This window comes from Myxine glutinosa, chromosome 1 (assembly GCF_964187855.1).
Source record: "Myxine glutinosa chromosome 1, kmMyxGlut1.1, whole genome shotgun sequence".
NCBI lineage: Eukaryota > Metazoa > Chordata > Myxini > Myxiniformes > Myxinidae > Myxine > Myxine glutinosa.
In genome coordinates, this window is record NC_136261.1 from 6,665,562 (window position 1) to 6,689,167 (window position 23,606).

At 47.1% G+C, this 23,606-nt stretch overlaps 1 protein-coding gene across 9 annotated transcripts in view; it reads right to left on the bottom strand.

The window, feature by feature from the left end:
• Nucleotides 1-23,606, bottom strand: part of LOC137421075 (DENN domain-containing protein 2D) — a 102,514-nt gene that overhangs the window by 12,480 nt on the left and 66,428 nt on the right. For all 9 annotated transcript variants that reach the window (XR_013623723.1, XR_010983253.2, XM_078779251.1 and 6 more), the window contains exons 5-9: nt 10,416-10,525; nt 9,670-9,739; nt 8,560-8,631; nt 3,256-3,396; nt 2,991-3,139 (exon numbers count right to left, since the gene is read on the bottom strand). Coding sequence is in view for 7 of the 9 variants with exons in the window: in XM_078779251.1 (XP_078635377.1) it covers nt 2,991-3,139; nt 3,256-3,396; nt 8,560-8,631; nt 9,670-9,739; nt 10,416-10,525 (542 nt within the window). In the remaining 2 variants the exon portion in view is untranslated. The remainder of the gene's footprint in view (nt 1-2,990; nt 3,140-3,255; nt 3,397-8,559; nt 8,632-9,669; nt 9,740-10,415; nt 10,526-23,606) is intronic.

The following is a 23,606-nucleotide window of genomic DNA, read 5'->3' on the forward strand; positions in this document are numbered from 1 at the left end:
GCTCCTCCTCCCAATCTCCTCCCCTCCCCATCTTTCCCTCTCTTTCATCCTCTAGTCTAGCCCCTCCTCCCAATCTCCTCCCCTCCCCTATCTTTCATCCTCTAGTCTAGCCTCTCCTCCCAATCTCCTCCCCACCACATCTCTCTTCCTCTTCTCCTGCTTGTACAAATGTAATAATCTTGGAGTGTCTAGAATTTCAATCCTAATTTTTTTATGTATATTAAATAACAAGCACATGGTGAAAATCTCCAGACAATTGGACATGGTGAAATCTCCAGACAATTGGGCATGGTGAAATCTCCAGACAATTGGACATGGTGAAATCTCCAGACAATTGGACATGGTGAAAATCTCCAGACAATTGGACATGGTGAAATCTCCAGACAATTGGGCATGGTGAAATCTCCAGACAATTGGACATGGTGAAATCTCCAGACAATTGGACATGGTGAAATCTCCAGACAATTAGACATGGTGAAATCTCCAGACAATTGGGCATGGTGAAATCTCCAGACAATTGGACATGGTGAAATCTCCAGACAATTGGACATGGTGAAATCTCCAGACAATTGGACATGGTGAAAATCTCCAGACAATTGGACATGGTGAAATCTCCAGACAATTGGACATGGTGAAATCTCCAGACAATTGGACATGGTGAAATCTCCAGACAATTGGACATGGTGAAAATCTCCAGACAATTGGGCATGGTGAAATCTCCAGACAATTGGACATGGTGAAAATCTCCAGACAATTGGACATGGTGAAAATCTCCAGACAATTGGACATGGTGAAATCTCCAGACATTTGGACATGGTGAAATCTCCAGACAATTGGGCATGGTGAAATCTCCAGACAATTGGGCATGGTGAAATCTCCAGACAATTGGACATGGTTAAATCTCCAGACAATTGGACATGGTGAAAATCTCCAGACAATTGGGCATGGTGAAATCTCCAGACAATTGGACATGGTGAAATCTCCAGACAATTGGACATTGTGAAATCTCCAGACAATTGGACATGGTGAAATCTCCAGACAATTGGACATGGTGAAATCTCCAGACAATTGGACATGGTGAAATCTCCAGACAATTGGACATGGTGAAAATCTCCAGACAATTGGACATGGTGAAAATCTCCAGACAATTGGACATGGTGAAAATCTCCAGACAATTGGACATGGTGAAATCTCCAGACATTTGGACATGGTGAAATCTCCAGACAATTGGGCATGGTGAAATCTCCAGACAATTGGGCATGGTGAAATCTCCAGACAATTGGACATGGTTAAATCTCCAGACAATTGGACATGGTGAAAATCTCCAGACAATTGGGCATGGTGAAATCTCCAGACAATTGGACATGGTGAAATCTCCAGACAATTGGACATTGTGAAATCTCCAGACAATTGGACATGGTGAAATCTCCAGACAATTGGACATGGTGAAATCTCCAGACAATTGGACATGGTGAAATCTCCAGACAATTGGACATGGTGAAATCTCCAGACAATTTGACATGGTGAAATCTCCAGACAATTGGACATGGTGACATCTCCAGACAATTGGACATGGTGAAATCTCCAGACAATTGGTGGTGCACTATTCCAATGATTCTCTATCAAGGACATCCATATTACAATAGTATGGCCCATGGGGTCAATACGTTTTTAAGGACTACTCTGGTTACCTCGACGATTTAAATAACGATACAATGAAGAATTGAGAGGTTTCCATTCGCATGAGACAGGTGTGTGTTCCAATGAGGTTAAAAAGAAGGACAAGTATGTTTGTATTTAATTAAACTGGCAACGGCACCCCCCCCCCCCCCCCACCCCCTCTCCGGGCGGGGCTTCAATTGGGAGGCCCAAATGAAAAGGCAAAATATCAGAAATTGAAGGCTTTTTTTTATTTTAAACGGTTTGTATAAACTTCCGTTAAATCATATCACACGCAAATCATCAAAATCTAAACAGTATCTTACTATAATTCACCAAATGTCCGTCCGTCAGTCAGTCTGTCTGTCTGTCTGTCCGTTCGAAGGTACCTCAAAAACGGCTGAACCGATCGCAACGATATTTTGGGTGGGTATTCCTGGGACCCCTGAGAGTAAAATAGACTATATTGTTTTTCCAATTTTTTCCAATTTTAGTTTTTCCAAACACGATGGAATAATATTTACCGATATGTACAGTGATGTGGCTTTTGTTGAAATTCTATGTACCAGGAGAGGGTAGATCGACTGCTGACGAACTCTTCCTATATAACGTGCGGCTCCGAAGTAACACGGCAGCGTGTGCAAAGCGACTGAGAAACAGGTGTAGCGGCCGCTTCCGTTTTGCAGATTTCAATCTTTTTTCAAAATGGGCGCCATGTACTGTTTAGATTTTGATGATTTGCGTGTGATATGATTCAACGGATGTTTATATGAATCGTTTAAAATAAAATAAAGTCTTCAATTTCTGATATTTTGGCTTTGTCATTTGGGCCTCCCAATTGAATCTACAGGCGGGTACCGGTGCTAGTTTGTAGAATTTCAATAAAAGCCACATCACTGTTCATATCGGTAAATATTATTCCATCGTGTTTGGAAAAACTGGAAAATTGGAAAAATTGGGGAAAAAATGGAAAAACAATATCGCCTATTTTACTCCAGGGGGTCCCAGGATTACCCACCCAACATTTCGTTGCGATCAGTTCAGCCGTTTTGGGGGTACCTGGGAACAGACAGACAGACGAACAGACGGTCAGGCATTTGGTGAATTATATTAAGATATAATAGCTTAGTTAAGAGTAAAAAGAATCTCCAGGTCAAAGTTGAAGAATCCTCATATGTGGCCCCAAACCACTCGACCGATAAATTTACATTCACTGCAGGACATGGAAGAGCTGAAACAATTGCATCAGGTGTTTGTAGACCATGTACTCAAGCATCGCAAATTCAATGGTGGGCACAGGTACGCACACGCACGCGCACACACACACACACCTGAGCTTGGAGGACAACAAGATAATCCTCCGTTCCAGCAGGAGCGAGGCAAACACCTGAACAACCATCTCTGGGTTCAAGCAGGTGAGCAGGCCCTCAAATTCCACATGCTCCATGCGCGAGTCCACGGGCCTCGCCAACACGATCTCCTGAGACACGTGACCAGAAATGGAAAAATTAACTTGTGGTTCCCATTGAGCCGAACTTTCTGACCCACAAATGAACACGATTAAAATACATAAATTAAAATCTAGTCCGTGGCTACCTGAGTCCCGAGACTTGGAATAAAGCTCTTGACGCACAACGAATGTCCGGGCTCGGGGCAGGCGGAGTCCTTGAGGGACTGCACAAACGGGTAGACCATCGCAAAGCAAATCCGGCGCCGCCTTTCCACCTCCTCCAGCACCTGCACGACGTCCATGGGGACAGGAACACGGCACACCTTATAAACATGGGAACCTCACTTCACCTGCAAACCACCACTTATCCCTTCCACAAACTGGGAGCAGGTTCTCAGCTGATGACACGTGACATGGTGTAGCTAATGGAGGTTATTCGTTTGATTTCCTGAAAAATACTACAAGAGCACCTCCACCAAGGACCACAGGAAGGATTAATGGGTTTGGTGGAGAGGCATTTCAACGTTTCTGCGGTTTTCCAAGCACATCACCTTTTCCTTGAGGAAAAGTACTCCTTCACGCTTAACACAACTAATCAGGCCCACAGCTCCACGATCATTTAAAGGGGTCTTGAACACAGACGATCTCAGATTCTCTCCTCCATTGTTCATCAGAGCATTAGGTCTTCAAAACGGTCACGTGCTGACTAAAACAGTCACGTGAACATATTGTTATGTGGGAGGGGGAGGGATCTATATCTGGACCAGGGTAAGTGTCGTATGGTCTATGTGTTTTGAGCAGGTTAGATTGCCATTTAACAGGGACCTGTCAGAATAAGTCGCTTGTTACACGTGACGCTGGGGAGACATCATATGTAATTTATAGACAGGGTGGACAGTTTAATTTTGTATTATATGTCAGCACCTCTTGTTTGTGGGCGGGGCTATGTCGGATTTCCCATGACAGAGGCACACGTGTTACATGTGTGCTACCACTACCAGGCCAATCACTATCTCCCTTCCCAGTGTGCTGTGGAGCTGGAAGTGTCAATGTGCATTAATTTTATTGGGGCCGCCCTAGTGGGCAGGATGGACTAAAGGAGGAAGAAGAAGAGAAGGGAGATCAGGAAGAAGATGCCTTGTGTGGAAGGACGATGAGCAAGGTGGATAACGGAGAAAAAATTTTGGAGACATTTATTGTGGCTTTGGCTGAGTGCAACTGAGCCTAGCTGGGATCACCCTGTATCTTTGGAGAAGGGAAGGAGCCATCTCACTTGGATGGGTGAAGAAGAAGAAGAGCCTGGTGAGAGGATGGAGGGCAGACCAAGAGGCCTCATCTAAAAAGACACAGAGGACTACGAGGCCTGGCGGAGGGGCTGATCGTTGCTGGCATTCCTCGTGGCTGATTTTCAACATGCTCTGTTTGGCTCTCGTCATCTCGGGTGCTACTCGTTGCTGGCGCTGCTCGTGGTAGTTTTACCTCATCTTTAGACCGACTTCGTCACTGGCCCTCGTCTCGCACCTGGTTTCCAAAGCGAACTCCTGTGCCCATCCTGCACATCGTAGAGAAAAGGGAAGTCCCTGCTTGCATCCTATCTTGTTGTACAAGTGTGATCTGTGGCGCCTAGTGGGTTAGAATTTGTTTATTTCTCAACATCGTACATAAGTTTGAATAATCCCATTAACCTCTGTGACCTTTTTATTCACTTGGTTCGTACAGTTTATTAATAAGGCCTTGTCTATCCTTGTCCCTGTATTTTTTATACAAAACAAAACCTTTAAAAGGCAAGAAAACATGTTTGAACCATCTGCCTTTTGTGTGCATCTGCCGTCGATTTCGGTCCAATTGAATGATCCTTGGGGAACGGTAGAGTTGTAGAATTTATTGAACACAGTGCAATAAGAGACTGCTTGGCCATGTCCCGAGACTAAAGGTCCTGGCGCTGAGGTACACTGTGTCAACGGAGTCTCAGACGTGACAACATGAAGACCTAGTCATGTGTGCATCGTTTCAGTTATACAGTACCTTCAGAAAGTATCCACACACCTTGATTTCTTTCACAATTTGATGTTACAGCCCGATTTTAAAATGGATTCAATTGATGTTTATTAACACTGATCTACACAAAATATCCCATGATGTCAAAGTAGAATATATATTTTTAGAAATTTTTCCAAAAAAAAAAAAAGGAGATATAGAAATATCTAATTTACTAAAGTATTCAACCCCCTCAGTCAATATGCTTCGTAGAAACGCATTTTGCAGTGACTGCAGCTTCAAGTCTTCTTGGGTATGTCTGTATCAGCTTTGCACACCTGGATTTGGGGAGTTTTTCCCATTCTTACTTGCAGATTTGCTCAAGCTCCATGAAGTTGGATGGGAAGTGTCAATGAATAGCAATGTTAAAGTATTTCCACAGATAATTATCAATGGGATTCAAGTCTGGACTTTGGCTGGGCCACTCAACAACTTTCACATTCTTGTTTCCAATGTTGCTTGCCATTCCAATGTTGCGAAAGCCATTCCAATGTTGCTTTTGGCTACATGCTCGGGGTCATTATCATGTTGGAATGTAAATTTTCACCACATTCTAAGGTCTTTTCCACTCTGAAGCAGGTTCTCCTCAAGGACTTGCCTGTATTTGGCTCCATTCATTGCTCCCTCCATCCTTTCCAGTCTCCCTGTCCCTACCATTGAAAAGCATTCCCATAGCATGATATGCTGCCACCATCATGCTTCGCAGTAGGGATGGTGTTAGATGGTGATTAGCTGTGATCGGTTTCCTCCAGACGTAATGCTTTGTATTCAGGCCAAAGAGTTCAATTTTCGTCTCATCAGACCACAAAATATTTTTCGCTTCATGTGCGCAGGGTAATAAGGGGCCTTCTTACCTGAGCGTAATAAGATGCACCTGAGCTAATAAGGGCCTTCTTGCCCGGTTGCTCAGTTCGGTCAGATGGCCAGCTCCAGGAAGAGTATGCGTATTTCCACATTCTTTAAGTGCCGTACCCTTACCCAGATCTATGTCTCCTCACAATTTTATCTCGGAGATGTTCGGACAGTTCCTTGGATTTCCTGGTAGGGTTTCTTCTGCTCTGACATGCACTGTCAACTGTGGGACCTTATATAGAAAGGTGTGTTTCTTTCTAAATATGTACAATCAATTGAATTGAACACGGGTGGACTCCAATAAAGTTGTAGAGACTTTACTTCCCAAGGATGATCAAAGGAAATTGGATGCACCTGAGCTCAATTTGGAGTGTCATAGCAAAGGGGTTGAATACTTAATGACCCAAGACATTTCAGCTTTTCATTTTTAATTAATTTGTAAAAGTTTGGGAAAAAAAATTATACTTTGACATTATGGGGTATATATTATGTGTAGATGAGTGACCAAAAAATCTCACTGTAATCCAATTTAAATTCAGGCTGTAACACAACAAAATGTGAAAAACGTCAAGGGGTGTGAATACTTTATATGGAAATGCTGTTGAATGCAGAGAATGAATGGGATGGCAACATAGAGAGTAACCCAGTTTTAGGACCAGGAGAGAAGAAAACTGAGATGGAAGTTGAGGAAGCGAAAAAAGCAATGAAGGGTAGAAAAGCGGGAGGGCCGACGGGAGTTGTGGGAGATATGTTGAAGGCAGCAGGAAGTTGGGGTGTGAAGAGAATGACAGAGATCTGTAATCTGGTGGTGAGGGAAGGCCGTATTCCTGTGGATTGGGAACCGAGTACCCTTGTCCCTCTGCACAAGGAGAAAGGTGACCCTCTGGAGTGTGGCTCGTACCGAGCGATAAAGTTATTGGAGCATGGAATGAAGGTATGGGGAAGGGTGTTGGAGAGGAGGATAAGGAAGAAGGTGAAGATCGACGAAATGCAGTTTGGATTTATGCCAGGAAGAGGAACGACAGACGCGCTTTTCATTGTGAGGCAGTTGCAGGAGAAGTACATGGAGAAGAGGAAGAAGTTGTTTCTTGGGTTTGTTGATCTGGAGAAAGCATTCGATAGGGTTCCACGCAAAGTATTGACATGGGCAATGAGGAAGTTAGGAGTGGAGGAATGGTTGATCAGAGTAGTGATGGCAATGTAGAAAAGAGCGCGCACAGCTGTAAGGACGAAGGACGGGAACAGTGGTGAGTTTGAGGTGAAGGTGGGAGTGCATCAGGGGTCGGTACTAAGTCCACTACTATTTGTAGCTGTGATGGAGGTGCTGGCTCGGAACGTAAAGGAGGGTTTACCGTGGGAGTTGTTGTATGCAGATGATCTGGTGTTGATTGCGGAAAGTATGGATGGACTGAAGGAAAAGATGAACAAGTGGAAGGAATGTATGGAGACAAAAGGTCTGAAGGTGAATATTGGAAAAACGAAGGTGATGGCAAGTGGTAAAGCATGTGGTGAGGTGGAAAGAACTGGGAAGTGGCCCTGTGCTGTGTGCAGGAAGGGTGTCGGAGTGAACTCCATTCAATGTACAATGTGCGCTGAGTTGGTTCATCAAAAATGTAGTGGTTTGAGAGGGTCAGTAACCAGTGTGGCAGCTACATTCAAATGTAAGGTGTGCACAGAGGGAGCTGCACATGGAGGAAATGTTGAGTTGGATCTTGGAGAAGGCGTGAAGCTGGAAGGTGTGAAAACATTTTGCTACCTCGGAGACATTTTGAATGGAGAAGGTGGATCAGACTCGGCAACGGTTGCTGGAGTGAGATGTGCATGAAAGAAGTTTCGGGAACTGAGTGGCGTGCTGACGAGGAGGGGAGTGTCGTTGAAGCTGAAGGGAAAGGTGTATGCTGCATGTGTGAGAAGTGTTATGATTTATGGGGGCGAGACATGTGCAATGAACTTAGAACAGCAACGAAGGCTGGAAAGGGTGGAAATGCGAATGGTTCGGTGGATGTGCGGAGTATCATTGAGAGAGAGGAAGACAAATGATGAATTGCGAAAAATGATGGGAATAGAGCCTGTGATTGATGCTGTGAAGAGGAACAGGTTGAGATGGTTTGGTCATGTGTTGAGGAAGGATGAAAGTGACTGGTTGAGAAGAGTGATGGAAATGAATGTAGAAGGAAGTAGAGGACGGGGAAGACCGAGAAAGACTTGGCTAAAGGTGGTGGAAGAAGAAATGTGGGCAAGGGGCTTAACAAGGAGAGATGCAGAAAATAGGGCAAAATGGAGAACATTGTCATGGGGCCCGCAGGGCTAACCCCTGCTTTAGCATGGAAAATGGGCTTAAAATGCCTGTTGTTGTTGTTGTTGTTTGGCGTGAATACTTTATGAAGGATGCACTGCATGTACATGTGGTATGAAGCGCGTCAGAATATGAAACCTTTTTGAAATGGAATCCTTCGCTCATCATATGGGATTAACACACGTCAAACAAAACCATCACCTATACCACTAAACAGGAAGTACAGTGTATGATAAACAAAGTTCATAAGACAAGGAATTCCAACCTTGGCGAAGAGATCGAAGCAACCAAGCCGGCTGATGATGCAGTAAACTTCAGGTACATTCTTGCCTGGGGGCTGTTACAGGTAGGGGAGTTGGGGAGGGGGGTAGTAGGGAGTCGTAGACATGAATGAGGTGGGGAAAGGGGCTTACATGGATAATAACGTTTGGTATCGGCAATATTTACGCTCGCTGGAGCCATGTGAACAACTACTACAAATACTCTTGTGCACAGGTACGAAAGCAATTTCTAAGCAAGTTCTTAGGATATGTTCTCAGGACTTTGGATATCAAATCTTTCCTCTTCTCCAATGGCTTGATCTCTGATCATCAATTTGGTTTCAGACCAGATCACTCTACTCGGGACATGTTGCTTCTGCTGTCTCAACAATGGATGGAGGTCCTCAATGTCAAACAGAAAATTAGAGCTGTCTCCCTTGACATATCATGTGCCTTCGATATGGTCTGGCACCCAGCTCTGCTCACCAAACTCTCCTCCTATGGTATCCGTGGAAATCTCCACGCATGGCTTGCGGACTTCCTCTCTGGTCGTAGTCAACGTGTGGCCCTGAATGGATTTCTCTCATCGCCCCTTCCTGTTCAGGCTGGAGTTCCCCAAGGTAGTGTTCTGGGCCCTGTGCTTTTTCTGGTCTTCATCAATGATCTCTCCGACTCTCTGGAAAATCCTCTCTATCTCTTTGCTGATGACTCCACTCTCTGCTGCTCCATTCCTCATCCCTCAGACTGGCAGGCAGCAGCCTCCTCACTCTCTGCAGACCTGGACAAAATCACAGATTGGTCAAACAAGTGGAACATGTCTTTCAATCCTGAGAAATCTCACACTCTCACTATGTCTCTCTGAAAAGCCCGACTGGACAACCCTCCCCTAAAGCCCCCTCCCTCCCACAGATCACCCGATGTCGCTGTTCTCTACTGTTGTACTTGTGTGCTTCCCTCTCTCTCCCCATCTTGTCTCCCGCTCCCTTTATTATATGTTTTATGTGTCAGTTTGTTTTTATGTGATTAATGTTAGCTCTTACACGAGCCTCGATCTTGTACACACAAAAAAAAATAAAAAAAATAAAAAAGGCAACTCGAGTGGGAGTCACAATTACCAGCAAGCGCCGACAGTACCCAAATCTCCTCGATCCATCGACGTTCGTGAGCACAAAGGAGAAGGTCTCACTGGAAGAGGACAGGAAGTAAATAAAGAGGAGAGGGTGGATTGTAAGCTGAGGCCATACTGCATAAATACCAATGAAACCACTTACTCAAGGTACCCAAGCAGGTGGTTATCCACCTTTTCCCCAAAAAATCCAGCAAAATTGAGGTTAAAACCCAAGCAAACCATATGGAAATCATAACGATACCATCATCTACTCCGACACTCAATTACAGTGTGCCTGCTATTAATCAGTTACAGTACACCCCAAATCCACCTCTTTCAACCTTCGACTTCTTTCCTGAAATTCCGAGTAGTGTTCATTTGTTTTTTCCGTTGTACCACCCCCCCCCCCCCCACCCTTCCCTCCCCTCCCCCAGCACTCTCACTTCCACAGATCTACCGATGTCCCTGTTCTCTACTGTTGTTGTGCTTGTGTGCTTTCCATTCTCTCTCCAACTCTTATCTCTCGCTTCCTTTGTGTGTTTTATGTGTCCGTGAATGTTTTTGTGTTTCATGTGTTAGCTCTTACACGAGCCTCGACTTTGTATACAAAAAAATATAACAATAAACCAATCATCCTCCTACCAACCATATCATACACCATATCTCATTGTGACTCGTAAGGCCCAAGGTTAAAGAGCAAGATGGAACGGATGCCTCAAGGCAAGTGCACAAGACCCATGATGGTGCTGTTACCTCTGCTCATCCTTGCTGGGTACGTATTGTTCATCGGGGAAGCAGAAGAGCGGGATGGAGCGATGCAACGTTTCGTGCTCTTTTTGTAACCACGTCTGCAGATGCTCCGTCTATGATCACGCAAGGTTGAGGCACAACAACAAATGAGAAACTACCCTATAATCCATAGGGAGGAAGTACAATCTTATATTTAGAAGCCCTATAATAGAAAGTGTCCAACATGTACCAGATGTACCTCGCAAAATCATGCATCACGAAAAGGCGCAGCGCCCGTCTGTCCGTCTGTCTGTCTGTCTGTCCGTCCATCACACTTTATTCTTAAGGGTTCCGGCCGTCTTAGAAAATAAAATGGTACCGTTAAAAAGCGAATAATCGATTTACGAAGAACAAAAATTCGTGTCCATTTAATCATACAAATGTCAGTTTTAAAAGCCCTCCTTTTCAGAGGGAAGAGGAAGAGGCAAGACGTGGAACTTTAATGTTGCGGTTTCAACGGTAGACGGCGGGAAACTTTTAGAATAAAGCGTGACGCACACGGAAGGAAGACATTAAATTATTTATAGTAATACTTCTCGAAGCAATATAAATATTGTTACGTTTGTAGGGGGTAGGCAGTGATTACTTTATTTCAGGTAGATTTGCATAAATTAGTGTGCTCCTATTGACGTGAAGAAGAAGAACCACCATGTAATAAGTAAGGACCCGGTAGGTCGTGTGTTCGGATTAAGTGTTATGTGTAGCCATCCAAAGGGTGGCTCTTGTGCTAACTAGCTCAGGGATTATGGGTAAATTATCTCTTGTATCGGTGACTGCGGCCTCCTCTGCGGTAATTGCCCCTGGCAGCCAGTGATGTCTGCAAATTGGGAGCCCGTTGGGGTGGGGTCTGTTTGGGTGCCCTGCGGTATGGAGAGACCCTCGGCGACACGTGAGGCTGTGTGGAAGCCAGAGGCGACGGAGCCTGGTGTGGAGACCTCCCCGGCGGGAGGACAGCATAAGGAGCTGTTTGGCTGTCAGGGGGCCAAGAAGTAAAGGGGGTGGGGGAGGGGGTGAAGAAGTCGTAAGTCGGGCGACTTGTTTTTGAACTGCGGGCACCACAGCCAGAAGCTCCTCCACCATCTTGCTTGTATGGTACGGTACCTCCCCCGATGCCTAGTAGACTCACACACACATGTGTATGACATCTATGCCATGGTCTTGCAGGGTGGTGAAATACGTGCTTTGTGATTATTTTTGTGTTTTGATGAGTTTTGAAACGTGTATGGATGGTTATGAGATTTGTGTGAATGAATGTGGGCGAAATCCACCGAGCCATGTCACTGACCTGTAACACCAGGACAGGGCCCGTGGAAATTTGGGGTGCGTTGGGATGGCCCCGCAGGTAACGTTGAGTCTTGTGGCAGCCACCGGGGGACGCGGTCTTTAGGAAGTGGTTGTACAAATGTTTATGGAAATTTTGCAAGTTTTAGTTAAGTTTTGTGGTTAAGGTAGTTTTTTGTGCTTTGTTCCTTTTCTCTTCCTCCAGAGGAGTTAGGAACGAGGATCCGAAAGACTGTAAATGTTTGAAATGTGAATTTTTGCTTAAGGGGATAGAACGTTAAGGAGGACAGGTAAGTAGCTACTGCTCACTTCCCACAGCCCTCCTGATTTATTTCAAAGGCTAATTAAGTGCGAGTCGGTAAGTGGTAAGACTGGGATGTTAGCGCCTGCAATGAACCTTGCGGGAGCTATGGTTCCAAGGGGGAGGGGGGCTGTGTTACGTTTGTAGGGGGTAGGCAGTGATTACTTTAGTTCAGGTAGATTTGTATAAATTAGTGTGCTCCGATTGACATGAAGAAGAAGAACCACCATGTAATAAGTAAGGATCCGGTAGGTCATGTGTTCGGATTAAGTGTTACGTGTGGCCATATGAAGGGTGGCTCTTGTGCTAACTAGCTCAGGGATTATGGGTAAATTATCCCTTGTATGTCATTACCTCTGTATTTAGTACTTTGTTCCTTTTGACAATAGGCTAACCCCCACTCTAGCAGGGAAAATGTCCTTAAAATGCATGTTGTTGTTGTTGTTGTTGTTGTTGTTGTTGTTGTGTTCCTTTTGACAATACAACACACGTAGAGTTAGAATCACGCATTTAATGGCACTCATCTATCTATAATTCCATTAATCTCTGTGTGTATGTGTGTATGTGTGTATGTGTGTATGTGTGTATGTGTGTATGTGTGTTTGTATGTTTGTCTGTGACCGCTGTTTCTCGACAACCACGGGTCCGATATACTTTAAACTTGCCAGGTATATTGCTGGGGACCCGAGGATGTGCCTTTTCAAGGTTTGAAATTAATCGGACAAGTACTTACCGAGCTATGGCGATTTAGCCGTTCGCCGTTCGCTTTGGCGTTGCGAATGGACCAAACCATTGCATGTAAATAGAGGGGGGGGTTCTGTGGTCGTTGCGAATGGACCAAACCATTCATGTAAATAGAGGGGGGGGGGTTCTGTGGTCGTTACTGCCACGTGGTTTCAAAGTTTTTTTTTGTTGTTGTTGTTTGCACGCATGTTTTTTTGCACCCACGTACGGGCACGCCCTAGGATGTTTACACACACACACCCCTACACAAATTTTTTTTTTTTTTTTTTTTGGCAAGGAACGGGCACCCACGTACGGGCACGTCCTAGCTTATATATAGTACGGGCATGCCCTAGTGAAATAAAATTACCGGAAGCAAGGACATTGAGAGCTGCCGCTGACAACCCTGCCTTTGGAAGCGCACAGATCGGGCAGGCCGAGGCCATGCCCTAAGGAGTCGTGATTTGTGAGGGCTTTGATTGACGGGGACGACTGGTAGGGAGCAACTCGCTGATTGGTGAAGCATGACCGATGACGTCAGAGAGGGGTGTGTAAAATAGTTGGAGCAGCGGACATCTTCCCTTCTCGTTCTGGATGTCATAGTGAACGGTGATTGCTCCTCTCCTCACCCCTTCTCGAGGTTTTGAGTCTGGCAGTAACATTGCGGGCCGGCATCTCCTCCTCGTTCCCCTGTTCGTCTGGGCATTGAGAGCGAACATTCCCTCTTGCGCCTCTCTTTCCAAAAGTGATAGCGGATGGTTGGGTTTCGCTCTCTGCACAGGGAGGCTTCATCATGGGCAGCCGTATTCCAGCATCGGGCTGGTGGTCGTGGGTTGGAAGAGCCGCGGACCGAGGGCTGCAGTTTCACACTAAGGACGACAAAGCCGGCCCGGCTGGGGGAGCAGGCTGCATGCGGTCACACGGAATTAAAAGTTAGTCCCAACTCTTTCTCAAAACCGGTCGTTCCAGTTTTTTAGGTTAGACTCGGGGAAGAGTCTGACGAGGGAGGGGCGCAGTGTTGCGGTTTTGAGTCTGTCAAGTGAGAGTAATAAAGGTTAAAGTCTGTCCCCCATAGTTAGTCACACAAGCAACATGTAGCCTCGCGATAGTATAGTTATGTCTTCGTATTTGTGAGCTTAGTTCCCTTCCAGTGTTAATTCTGCATTGAGTAGGAGCCAGGAGGATAGGCCCTACTTGCCACCGATTTCCCAGCCACCCTAGCCTCGATCCAGTTTGTTAAGCATTGGGTGATCATTGGCCGAGTTAACACGAGGTAGACCTAGGAAGCATCGGGGCGGAGTCGAGGTGGAGCGGCAGAAGCAATGACGGGAAGCACGAGCCGCCAATCAGAGCTCGAGGGTGGTGGCGGTGGCGTGGCGTCAGAGGGCGTGGTGAGAAGAGTCTGGTGAGTTCCAGAAGGTTCGGGGGCGTAGCTATAAGAACCGCTGCGCAAAAGCCCTCGACAGGACTTGACTTGCTGCGAGACAGAGAGAGAGACAAGAGGACTGCTGCCTGCTGAACTTGACCATTGCACGAGAACGCGCGCGCTAACCAACACCAAGTGTATCGAAGAAGAGGAGTTAGTCGCTACATATATGCGGGTGCAGCCAGACGCGCTTATGAACGAATAGCGCATTTGAGACGTGCAAGTGAACAAGGCTAGGTAACCGCCAGCCGCGCTAAAGTCCGCCCTCTACCGTTTCGCCCCAACATCTGCTTTGTTCGAGAGACGCGCTACGATTCCCTGCCTTCGCCTGCCGCCATCTTCGCGGGACGTGCCGGGGACCGTGGAAAGCTGGACGTGGACCATCTCTGGGCACGTTGGGGAACACCTGCCCATCTGCAATCCCCTGTGTGAGTGTGAGATGGGCCCGTTGTCCCTGGGATAAGTTAAGACTGTTTAAGGCTATTCTGTGTCTCTTCGTCCTTGAACTTGTACATACGTGTGGGAAATAATTAAACCCTTGTTCTTTCTTTCTGATTCGATCGTTCCTGTGGTTTCCTCCATTGACTAAGCGTGGCACGAATAAGATCGCTCCAATCGGGTTCCACTAGTTAAGACTGCGCGGACCACGTGTACGCAATCCGCTCGGCGTACTAACATCACACGTGGTTCGTGCGAGGCTTGTTTCCTCACTCCCAGGGCAGCGCGGGTACTTAGGTACGAGCGAAAGTAGTCCCGAAACCCTACGCCGCGTGTGTCCGGGATGGACGTAATAAGTCGCGGTTCCGCCAGGCCCAGTAAAGACAAGGGGATTAATCCCCCCTTGATAAGGGGAAGAAGGCCGGCGTAGAGAACCGTAACAATATATATTTTTTTGTATACAACATCGAGGCTCGTGAAAGAGCTAACATGAATCACAAAAAAAAATAAACGGACACATAAACATATAATAAGGGGAGCGGTAAACAAGATGGGGAGAGAGGGGGAAGGACACAAACACGACATCTGAGAGCAGGTCTTCGGAAGATCTGTGGGAGGGAGAGGGCTTAGGGGGAGGAGGCATGGGAAGGGGAAGTGGGGGGTGGCAGAGGTATAAAACATATGGACACTGCTAGGACTTCCAGGAAAGAAGTTGGTATTTCAAAAAAGTGGATCTGGGGTGAATTAAAGGGGGTAGAAAATATCAAGGTTTTGGATGGGGAAAGATAAGATATGGTGGTGAACAGCTGTTTTAAAGACCTGGAGGGAGGAGTGTGATTGAAGAGAGTGAGGGAGTTTGTTCCAGAGGTGGGAGCAAAGAGGAATGACAGAGTGAAGGTGAGCAGAGAGTCTTGATTTTGGCAGTTTAACCATAAGAGGGTTGCTGGCAGATCTTGTGCGACCTGTAGGAATATTTGGCGGACAGAGCCGAGAGAGAGCTGGGGGGGCAAGGCCAGAGAGGTGTCGGTAGAAGACGGAAAGACCACCAACCTGCCTGCGGTGAGTGAGTGAAAGGCCCTTGGAGTTAGCTTCATCGCGGGAGATTCCAATGATTCTGAACGTTTTGGTTTCAACAGCGTGAAGACGAGCTAGGTGTGAGGCAGGAGCACCAGACCAGAGGGGAGAGCAGTATTCCATAGAGCTGCGGATGAAAGCCTTGTATGTGGTGAGGAGCTCAGGTGTGCCAAGGAAGGACTTCGCACGACGGAGGATGCCCAGTCGGCGACTGGCTTTGGAGGCCAGATTTGAAATGTGGATTTCCCAGGAAAGATCATGGCAAATAGTGAGACCCAAAAGCTTGAGTGACAGAACTTCTTGGAGAGGATTATTCAGAAAGTGGATGGGAGGGTTGTCCAGTCGGTCTTTTCGGAGAGACATCGTAAGAGTGTGAGATTTACCAGGATTTTTTTTTTTTTTTTTTTTTTTTTTTTTTTTTTTTTTTGTTTTGTTTTGTATACAATATCGAGGCTCGTGAAAGAGCGAACATTAATCACATGAACACACAGAAGGACAAACCGACACATAAAACATATAACAGGGAGCGGTAGACAAGATGGGGAGAGAGGGGGAAGGACACAAACACAACATTTGAGAGCAGGGACCGAGAGACATGTAGACATCGAGAGATCTGAGAGAGGGCGAGGGCTTTGGGGGGGGGGGGGGGCGTGGGAAGGGGGCAGTGGGAGAGGTATAAAACATATGGACACTGCCAGGACTTCCAGGAAAGAAGTTGGAATTTCAAACAAGGTGGATCTGGGGTGAATTAGCGGGGGTAGAAAAGATCAAGGTTTTGGATGGGGGAAGATAAGAGATGGTGGTGAACAGCTGTTTTAAAGACCTGGAGGGAGGAGTGGGATTGAAGGGAGTGAGGGAGTTTGTTCCAGAGGCGGGAGAAAAGAGGAATGAAAGAGTGAAGGTGAGCGGAGAGCCGAGATTTCGGCAGTTTAACCATCAGAGGGTTGCTGGCAGATCTTGTGCGACCTGTAGGAATATTTGGGGGACAGAGCACAGAGAGAGCTGGGGGTGCAAGGCCGGAGAGGAGTCGGTAGAAGACAGAAAGACCACCTACCTGCCTGCGGTGAGTGAGTGAAAGGCCCTCACAGATAGCTTCATCGCGGGAGATTCCAATAATTCTGAAAGCTTTGGTTTCAACAGCGTGAAGCCGAGCTAGGTGTGAGGCAGGAGCACCGGCCCATAGGGGAGAACAGTATTCCATTGAGCTGCGGATGAAAGCCTTGTATGTGGTGAGGAGCTCAGGTGTGCCGAGGAAGGACTTCACACGACGGAGGATGCCCAGTCGGCGACTGGCTTTGGAGGCCAGCTTGGAAATGTGGTTTTCCCAAGAAAGATCATGGCAGATAGTGAGACCCAAAATCTTGAGCGACAGAACTTCTTGGAGAGGATTGTTGAGAAAGTAGATGGGAGGGTTGTCCAGTCGATCTTTTCGGAGCGACATAGTAAGAGTGTGAGATTTGTCAGGATTGAAAGACATGTTCCACTTGTTTGACCAGTCTGTGATTTTGTCCAGGTCTTCAGAGAGTGAGGAGGCAGCAGACTGCCGATCTGAGGGAAGAGGAATGGAGCGGCAGAGAGTGGAGTCATCAGCAAAGAGATAGAGAGGATTTTCGAGAGAGTCAGAGAGATCATTGATGAAGACCAGAAAAAGCACGGGGCCCAGAACACTGCCTTGGGGAACTCCAGCCTGAACAGGAAGAGGAGATGAGAGAAACCCATTCAGGGCCACACGTTGACGACGACTAGAGAGGAAGTCCGCCAGCCATGCGTGGAGATTTCCATGGATACCAAAGGAGGAGAGTTTGGTGAGCAGAGCGGGGTGCCAGACCGTGTCGAAGGCACGTGATATGTCGAGGGAGACAGCTCTAATTTCCTGTTTGGCATTGAGGACCTCCATCCATTGTTGAGACAGCAGAAGCAGCATGTCCAGAGTAGAGTGACCTGGTCTGAAACCAAATTGATGATCAGAGATCAAGCCATTGGAGAAGAGGAAAGATTTCATATCAGAAGCAATGATGGATTCCATGACTTTGCTGATAATTGGGAGAAGGCTGATTGGTCTGTAGTTGCTAGGATCTGTTTTTGCACCTTTTTTGTGCAAAGCGGTGATGTTGGCTGATTTCCAAGCAGATGGCAGTTGACCTTGAGCAAAAGAGAGGGTGAAGAGAACAGAGAGAGGGTGAGATAGAGCAGCAGAGCAGGATTTTAGGACCCGTGGGCTGATGCCGTCGGGTCCAGTTGCAGAATCAGAGTCGAGGGTTGACAGAAACTTTTCCACCTTGTCAGAAGGAAAGGACACGGAGTCCAGGAGCAGCAGGGTACGACTGGGTATGGTGGGTACAGAGAGGGATGGGTTTGGGACACAAGATTTAGAGGCAAACACAGAGTTGAGGCATTCAGCTTTTTCACGTGCGGAGTCAGCTGTGTAGCCGTTTGAGGTAAGGGAGGGGATGGAGGGGGAACAAACACCAGAAACGGATTTGACCAGACGCCACCAGGATTTGGAAGAGGGAGACAGATAAGAGAGTTCGGTCTTGAGAACGGAGAGATATTGTTTCCTGGCTCTCCTGAGGGTGGACACACACTTGTTTCGGGCTTTGTGAAAGGAAATGAGATTTCCTTCCGTTGGATTTGCTTTCCAGGAGACGAAGGCAAGTTGTTTCTGGGCAACAGCCTCACCACAAGATTCCGTGTACCATGGACGGGAGGAAGGGTATGACAACTGAAGACGAGATGGGATAAATCTGTGCATGAGAGAGAGCAATTTACTTTGGAAGAATTCCCAGGATGAGTTGATGTCAGAGGTGGTAGAGATGGGAGACCAGTCCAGATGATTGATGGCTGCTTGAAGACCGTGCCAGTTGGCCTGAGTGAAATGCCAGACTCGTCGACGCTGAGCAGGCTCCCTGAGGATGGTCAGAGAGATGTCCACTTTAACAAGGACATGATCAGATGATCCGATCGGAGCAGAAGAAGAGCAGCAGACATTTTCAGGGAAGTTAGTCATAACCAAGTCCAGAAGAGAAGATGTTCCGTTGACTGAGATCCGGGTCGGGAAATTGACAGATTGTGTCAGTCCCAGTGAGTCGCAGAAGTCCTTTGCTGAGGAGCCATGGCTGGTGAGAGAGGTACCCACACCCAGCCAACTGGCATGATGACAGTTGAAATCACCACATATGAGGAAGAGAGAGTTGGGATGAGTAGATAGAAGTTGGTCCATATCATCAGACAGCGAGATGTAGATGGAGTCATCACTGTTTGGTGGACGGTACAACACACATATGAACAAGAGGTGGGAGCGAAGGGGAAGCCGTAGCCAGAGGTATTCCTGGGGGTGAGGTGGAGAGAGTGCAGTGCAGGCCGAGTGAGGAAGAGAGTTTTTGATAAAGATAGCAACCCCGCCTCCAGGACGAGGCTCAGGTCTATCATACCGGAGGAGGGAGTAGCCCGGGAGAGATACTATGGAATCAGAGACATCATAAAGGAGGAAAGTTTCTGTTAAGCAGATCACGTCTGGTTTGACAGAAGCAACCTGTATGGAGAGATCAGTTAAGTTTGAACGAAGGCCCCGGATGTTTGAGGTCCATACCGTTAATGAAGAGGAAGGGGGAGCATCAGATACAGAACAGGGGGGAGGAGGGGTAGGGTAAGATGTGGAAGAGGTGGAAGAGGTAGGGAGAGCTGTTGAAGGTGTGTCAGAGATTTCAGAATAGCTCGGAGAAAGGGAAGGATGGGGCGGACAAAAGGTTTGATGGTGATTGGGTGAGCCACAATGAGGTGTTATTTGAGGAGGGGGAAGAGCGAGGCAGAAGGTTGGGGGAGATGGAGGTGAGAGTTTGAAGGGGGAAGAAGCGGGGAGGACGCTTTGAGGAGGGGGAGTGAGCGGGGGGAAATTGAGAAGCAATGAGGGTGGGGAGATTTGAAGGGGAGGGGTGAGGGGGGAGTTTGGGAGGGAAGGGACAAGGGGAGGGATTTGAAAGGGATGGGATATGGGGGAGATTTGGAGGGGAGGGGTGAGGCAGGAGTCTAGGAGGGGAGGGGCGAGGGGGCGTCTTGGCGGGGAGGGGTGAGGGAGTAGTTTAGGAGGGAGGGGGCAAGGGGGGAGATTTGAAAGGGATGGTTGATGGGGAAGATTTGGAGGGGAGGGGTGATGGGGAAGATTTGGAGGGGAGGGGTTATGGGGAAGATTTGGAGGGGAGGGGTGAGATTGGATTTTTGAAAGTGTACGATTTATGGGAAACGAACATTTATTGCAAAATGAGTTTCTTGTGACCTTCGAGTTAAAAATACGTTTAAGGACGCTGGATGGAGGATGGAGTGCAGGAGAGTTTAGGGAATGTAGAATAAAGGCACTATAGGAGATGGATATTTTTTTTGGGATGAATTGATTTGGTGAGCAAGTCGAAAGCAGCCTTTTAAAGAAGAAGAAGAAAAAGGTATTATAAAATATGACGGAATACATAACTTGAGGGGAAAGTGTAAACATTGAAGGTTAATGAGTGAAAACTATCTGGGGAAATGGTGGAGAAACACGTGGTCGAAGAACGAACGAACGAATAAGAATGAATAAACGAATGAGAACAGAGAAGGAAATGTATTTTTTTTTTTTTTTTTGAGTTGAGATTTACACAAGGAAGTAGGCTATGGGTGAAAAGACTGGGAATACAGAGAACGAAAGTTATTGGATCACAAACGACGGACCACTGAGAGAAAAACAAAGCCTCAAGGTTGTACAGTGCACACTGTACAAGGCCTTGCTCGCGACACGGCAAACAGACGATCAATTTATGAAAGATAAACACCGAGAAACAACCAAAGTTGCACACAATAACTTCACACACCGAAAGATAAATACAGTTTCGACAAAATACAATTGTGAACAGACTTAACTTCGAAAAACGTGGAGACCGTGTGGAGCTTCGAAAATCCCTGCCGCCGTCTCCAAGATCTCGCGAGATCTCCAATTGAAAGACATGTTCCATTTGTTTGCCCAGTCTGTGATTTTGTCCAGGTCTGCAGAGAGTGAGGAGGCTGCAGACTGCCGATCTGAGGGATGAGGAATGGAGCGACAGAGTAGAGTCGTCAGCAAAGAGATAGAGAGGATTTTCAAGAGAGTCAGAGAGATCATTGATGAAGACCAGAAAAAGAACAGGGCCCAGAACACTACCTTGGTGAACTCCAGCCTGAACAGGAAGAGGAGATGAGAGAAACCCATTCAGGGCCACACGTTGACTATGACCAGAGAGGAAGTCCGCCAGCCATGCGTGGAGATTTCCAGGGATACCAAAGGAGGAGAGTTTGGTGAGCAGAGCAGGGTGCCAGACCGTATCGAAGGCACGTGAAATGTCAAGCGAGACAGCTCTAATTTCCTGTTTGGCGTTGAGGACCTCCATCCATTGTTAAGAAAGCAGAAGCAGCATGTCCAGAGTAGAGTGACCAGGTCTGAAACCAAATTGATGATCAGAGATCAAGCCATTGGAGAAGAGGAAAGATTTCATATCTGAAGCAATGATGGATTCCATGACTTTGCTGATTGATTGGTCTGTAGTTGCTAGGATCTGTTTTTGCACCTTTTTTGTGCAAAGCGGTGATGTTGGCTGATTTCCAAGCAGATGGCAGATGACCTTGAGCAAAAGAGAGGGTGAAGAGAACAGAAAGAGGGAGTGAAAGAGCGGAAGAACATGATTTTAGGACCCGTGGGCTGATGCCGTCAGGACCAGTTGCAGAATCAGAGTCGAGGGTTGACAGAAACTTTTCCACCTTGTCAGGAGGAAAGGACACAGAGTCCAGGAGCAGCTGGGTACGACTGGGTACGGTGGGTACAGAGAGGGATGGGTTTGGGACACAAGATTTAGAGGCAAACACAGAGTTGAGGCATTCAGCTTTTTCACGTGCGGAGTCAGCCGCTAAGCCGTTTGAGGTGAGGGAGGGGATGGAGAGGGAACAAACACCAGAAACAGATTTGACCAGACGCCACCAGGATTTGGAAGAGGGAGACAGATAAGAGAGTTCGGTCTTGAGAATGGTGAGATATTGTTTCCTGGCTCTCCTGAGGGTGGACACACACTTGTTTCGGGCTTTGTGAAAGGAAATGAGATTTCCTTCCGTTGGATTTGCTTTCCATGAGACGAAAGCAAGTTGTTTCAGGGCAACAGCCTCACCACAAGATTCCGTGTACCATGGACGGGAGGAAGGGTATGACAACTGAAGACGAGATGGGATAAATCTGTGCATGAGAGAGAGCAATTTACTTTGAAAGAATTCCCAGGATGAGTTGATGTCAGAGGCGGTAGAGATGGGAGACCAGTCCAGATGATTGATGGCTGCTTGAAGACCGTGCCAGTTGGCCTGAGTGAAATGCCAGACTCGTCGACGCTGAGGAGGCTCTCTGAGAATGGTCAGAGAGATGTCCACTTTGACAAGCACATGATCAGATGAGCCGATTGGAGCAGAAGAAGAGCAGCAGACATTTTCAGGGAAGTTAGTCATAACCAAGTCCAGAAGAGAAGATGCTCCGTTGACTGAGATCCGGGTCGGGAAATTGACAGATTGTGTCAGTCCCAGTGAGTCGCAGAAGTCCTTTGCTGAAGAGCCATGGCTGGTGAGAGAGGTACCCACACCCAGCCAACTGGCATGGTGACAATTGAAATCACCACATATGAGGAAGAGAGAGTTGGGATAGAAGTTGGTCCATATTATCAGACAGCGAGATGTAGATGGAGTCATCACTGTTTGGTGGATGGTACAACACACATATGAACAAAAGGTGGGAGCAAAGGGGAAGCCGTAGCCAAAGGTATTCCTGGGGGTGAGGTGGAGAGAGGGCAGTGGAAGGCGAGTGAGGAAGAGAGTTTTTTTTATAAAGATAGCAACCCCACCTCCAGGACGAGGCTCAGGTCTATCATACCGGAGGAGGGAGTAACCTGGGAGAGATACCAAGGCATCAGAGACATCATGAAGGAGGAAAGTTTCTGTTAAGCAGATCACATCTGGTTTGTCAGAAGCAACCTGTATGGAGAGATCAGTCAAGTATGAGTGAAGGCCCCGGATGTTTGAGGTCCATACCATTAATGAAGAGGAAGGGGGAGCATCGGGTACAGAACAGGGGGGGGGGGAGGGGTAGGGTAAGATGTGGAAGAGGAGGAAGAGGTAGGGAGAGCTGTTGAAGGTGTGTCAGAGATTTCAGAGATTTCAGAATAGCTTGGAGAAAGGGAAGAATGGGGCGGACAAAAGGTTTGATGGAGATTGGGTGAGGCACAGTGAGGTGTTATTTGAGGAGGGGGAAGAGCGAAGCAGAAGGTTGGGGGAGATGAAGGTGAAAGTTGGAAGGGGGAAGAAGCAGGGAGGATGCTTTGAGGAGGAGGGGTGAGAGGGGAGTCTAGGAGGGGAGGAGCGAGAGAGAGTCTCGGAGGGGAGGGGTGTGGGGGGAGTTTAGGAGGGAGGGGAGGGAAGGGGCAAGGGGGGAGATTTGAAAGGGATGGGTGATGGGGAGGATTTGGAGGGGAGGGGTGATGGGGAAGTTTTGGAGGGGAGGGGGGATGGGGAAGTTTTGGAGGGGAAGGGTGAGATTGGATTTTGAAAAGTGTACGATTCATGGGAAACGAACATTTTTTGCAAAATGAGTTTGAGACCTTTGAGTCAAAAATACGTTTGAGGACGCTGAAGGAGGGGTGGAGTTCTGGAGAGTTTAGGGAATGTAGAAAAGAGGAACTGTAAGAGATGGTATTTTTATTTTTATTTGGAATGAATAGATTTGGTGAGCAAGACGAAAGCATCCTTTTGTAGGAGAAGAAGAAAAAGGTGTTATAATATATGAGAGAAAATAGTTGTTCAGGGGAGAGATTAAACATTTCTAACCACATGATCGCGTGATCGCGAACAACGTGAACGAAGAACGAATGAACAAGTAAGA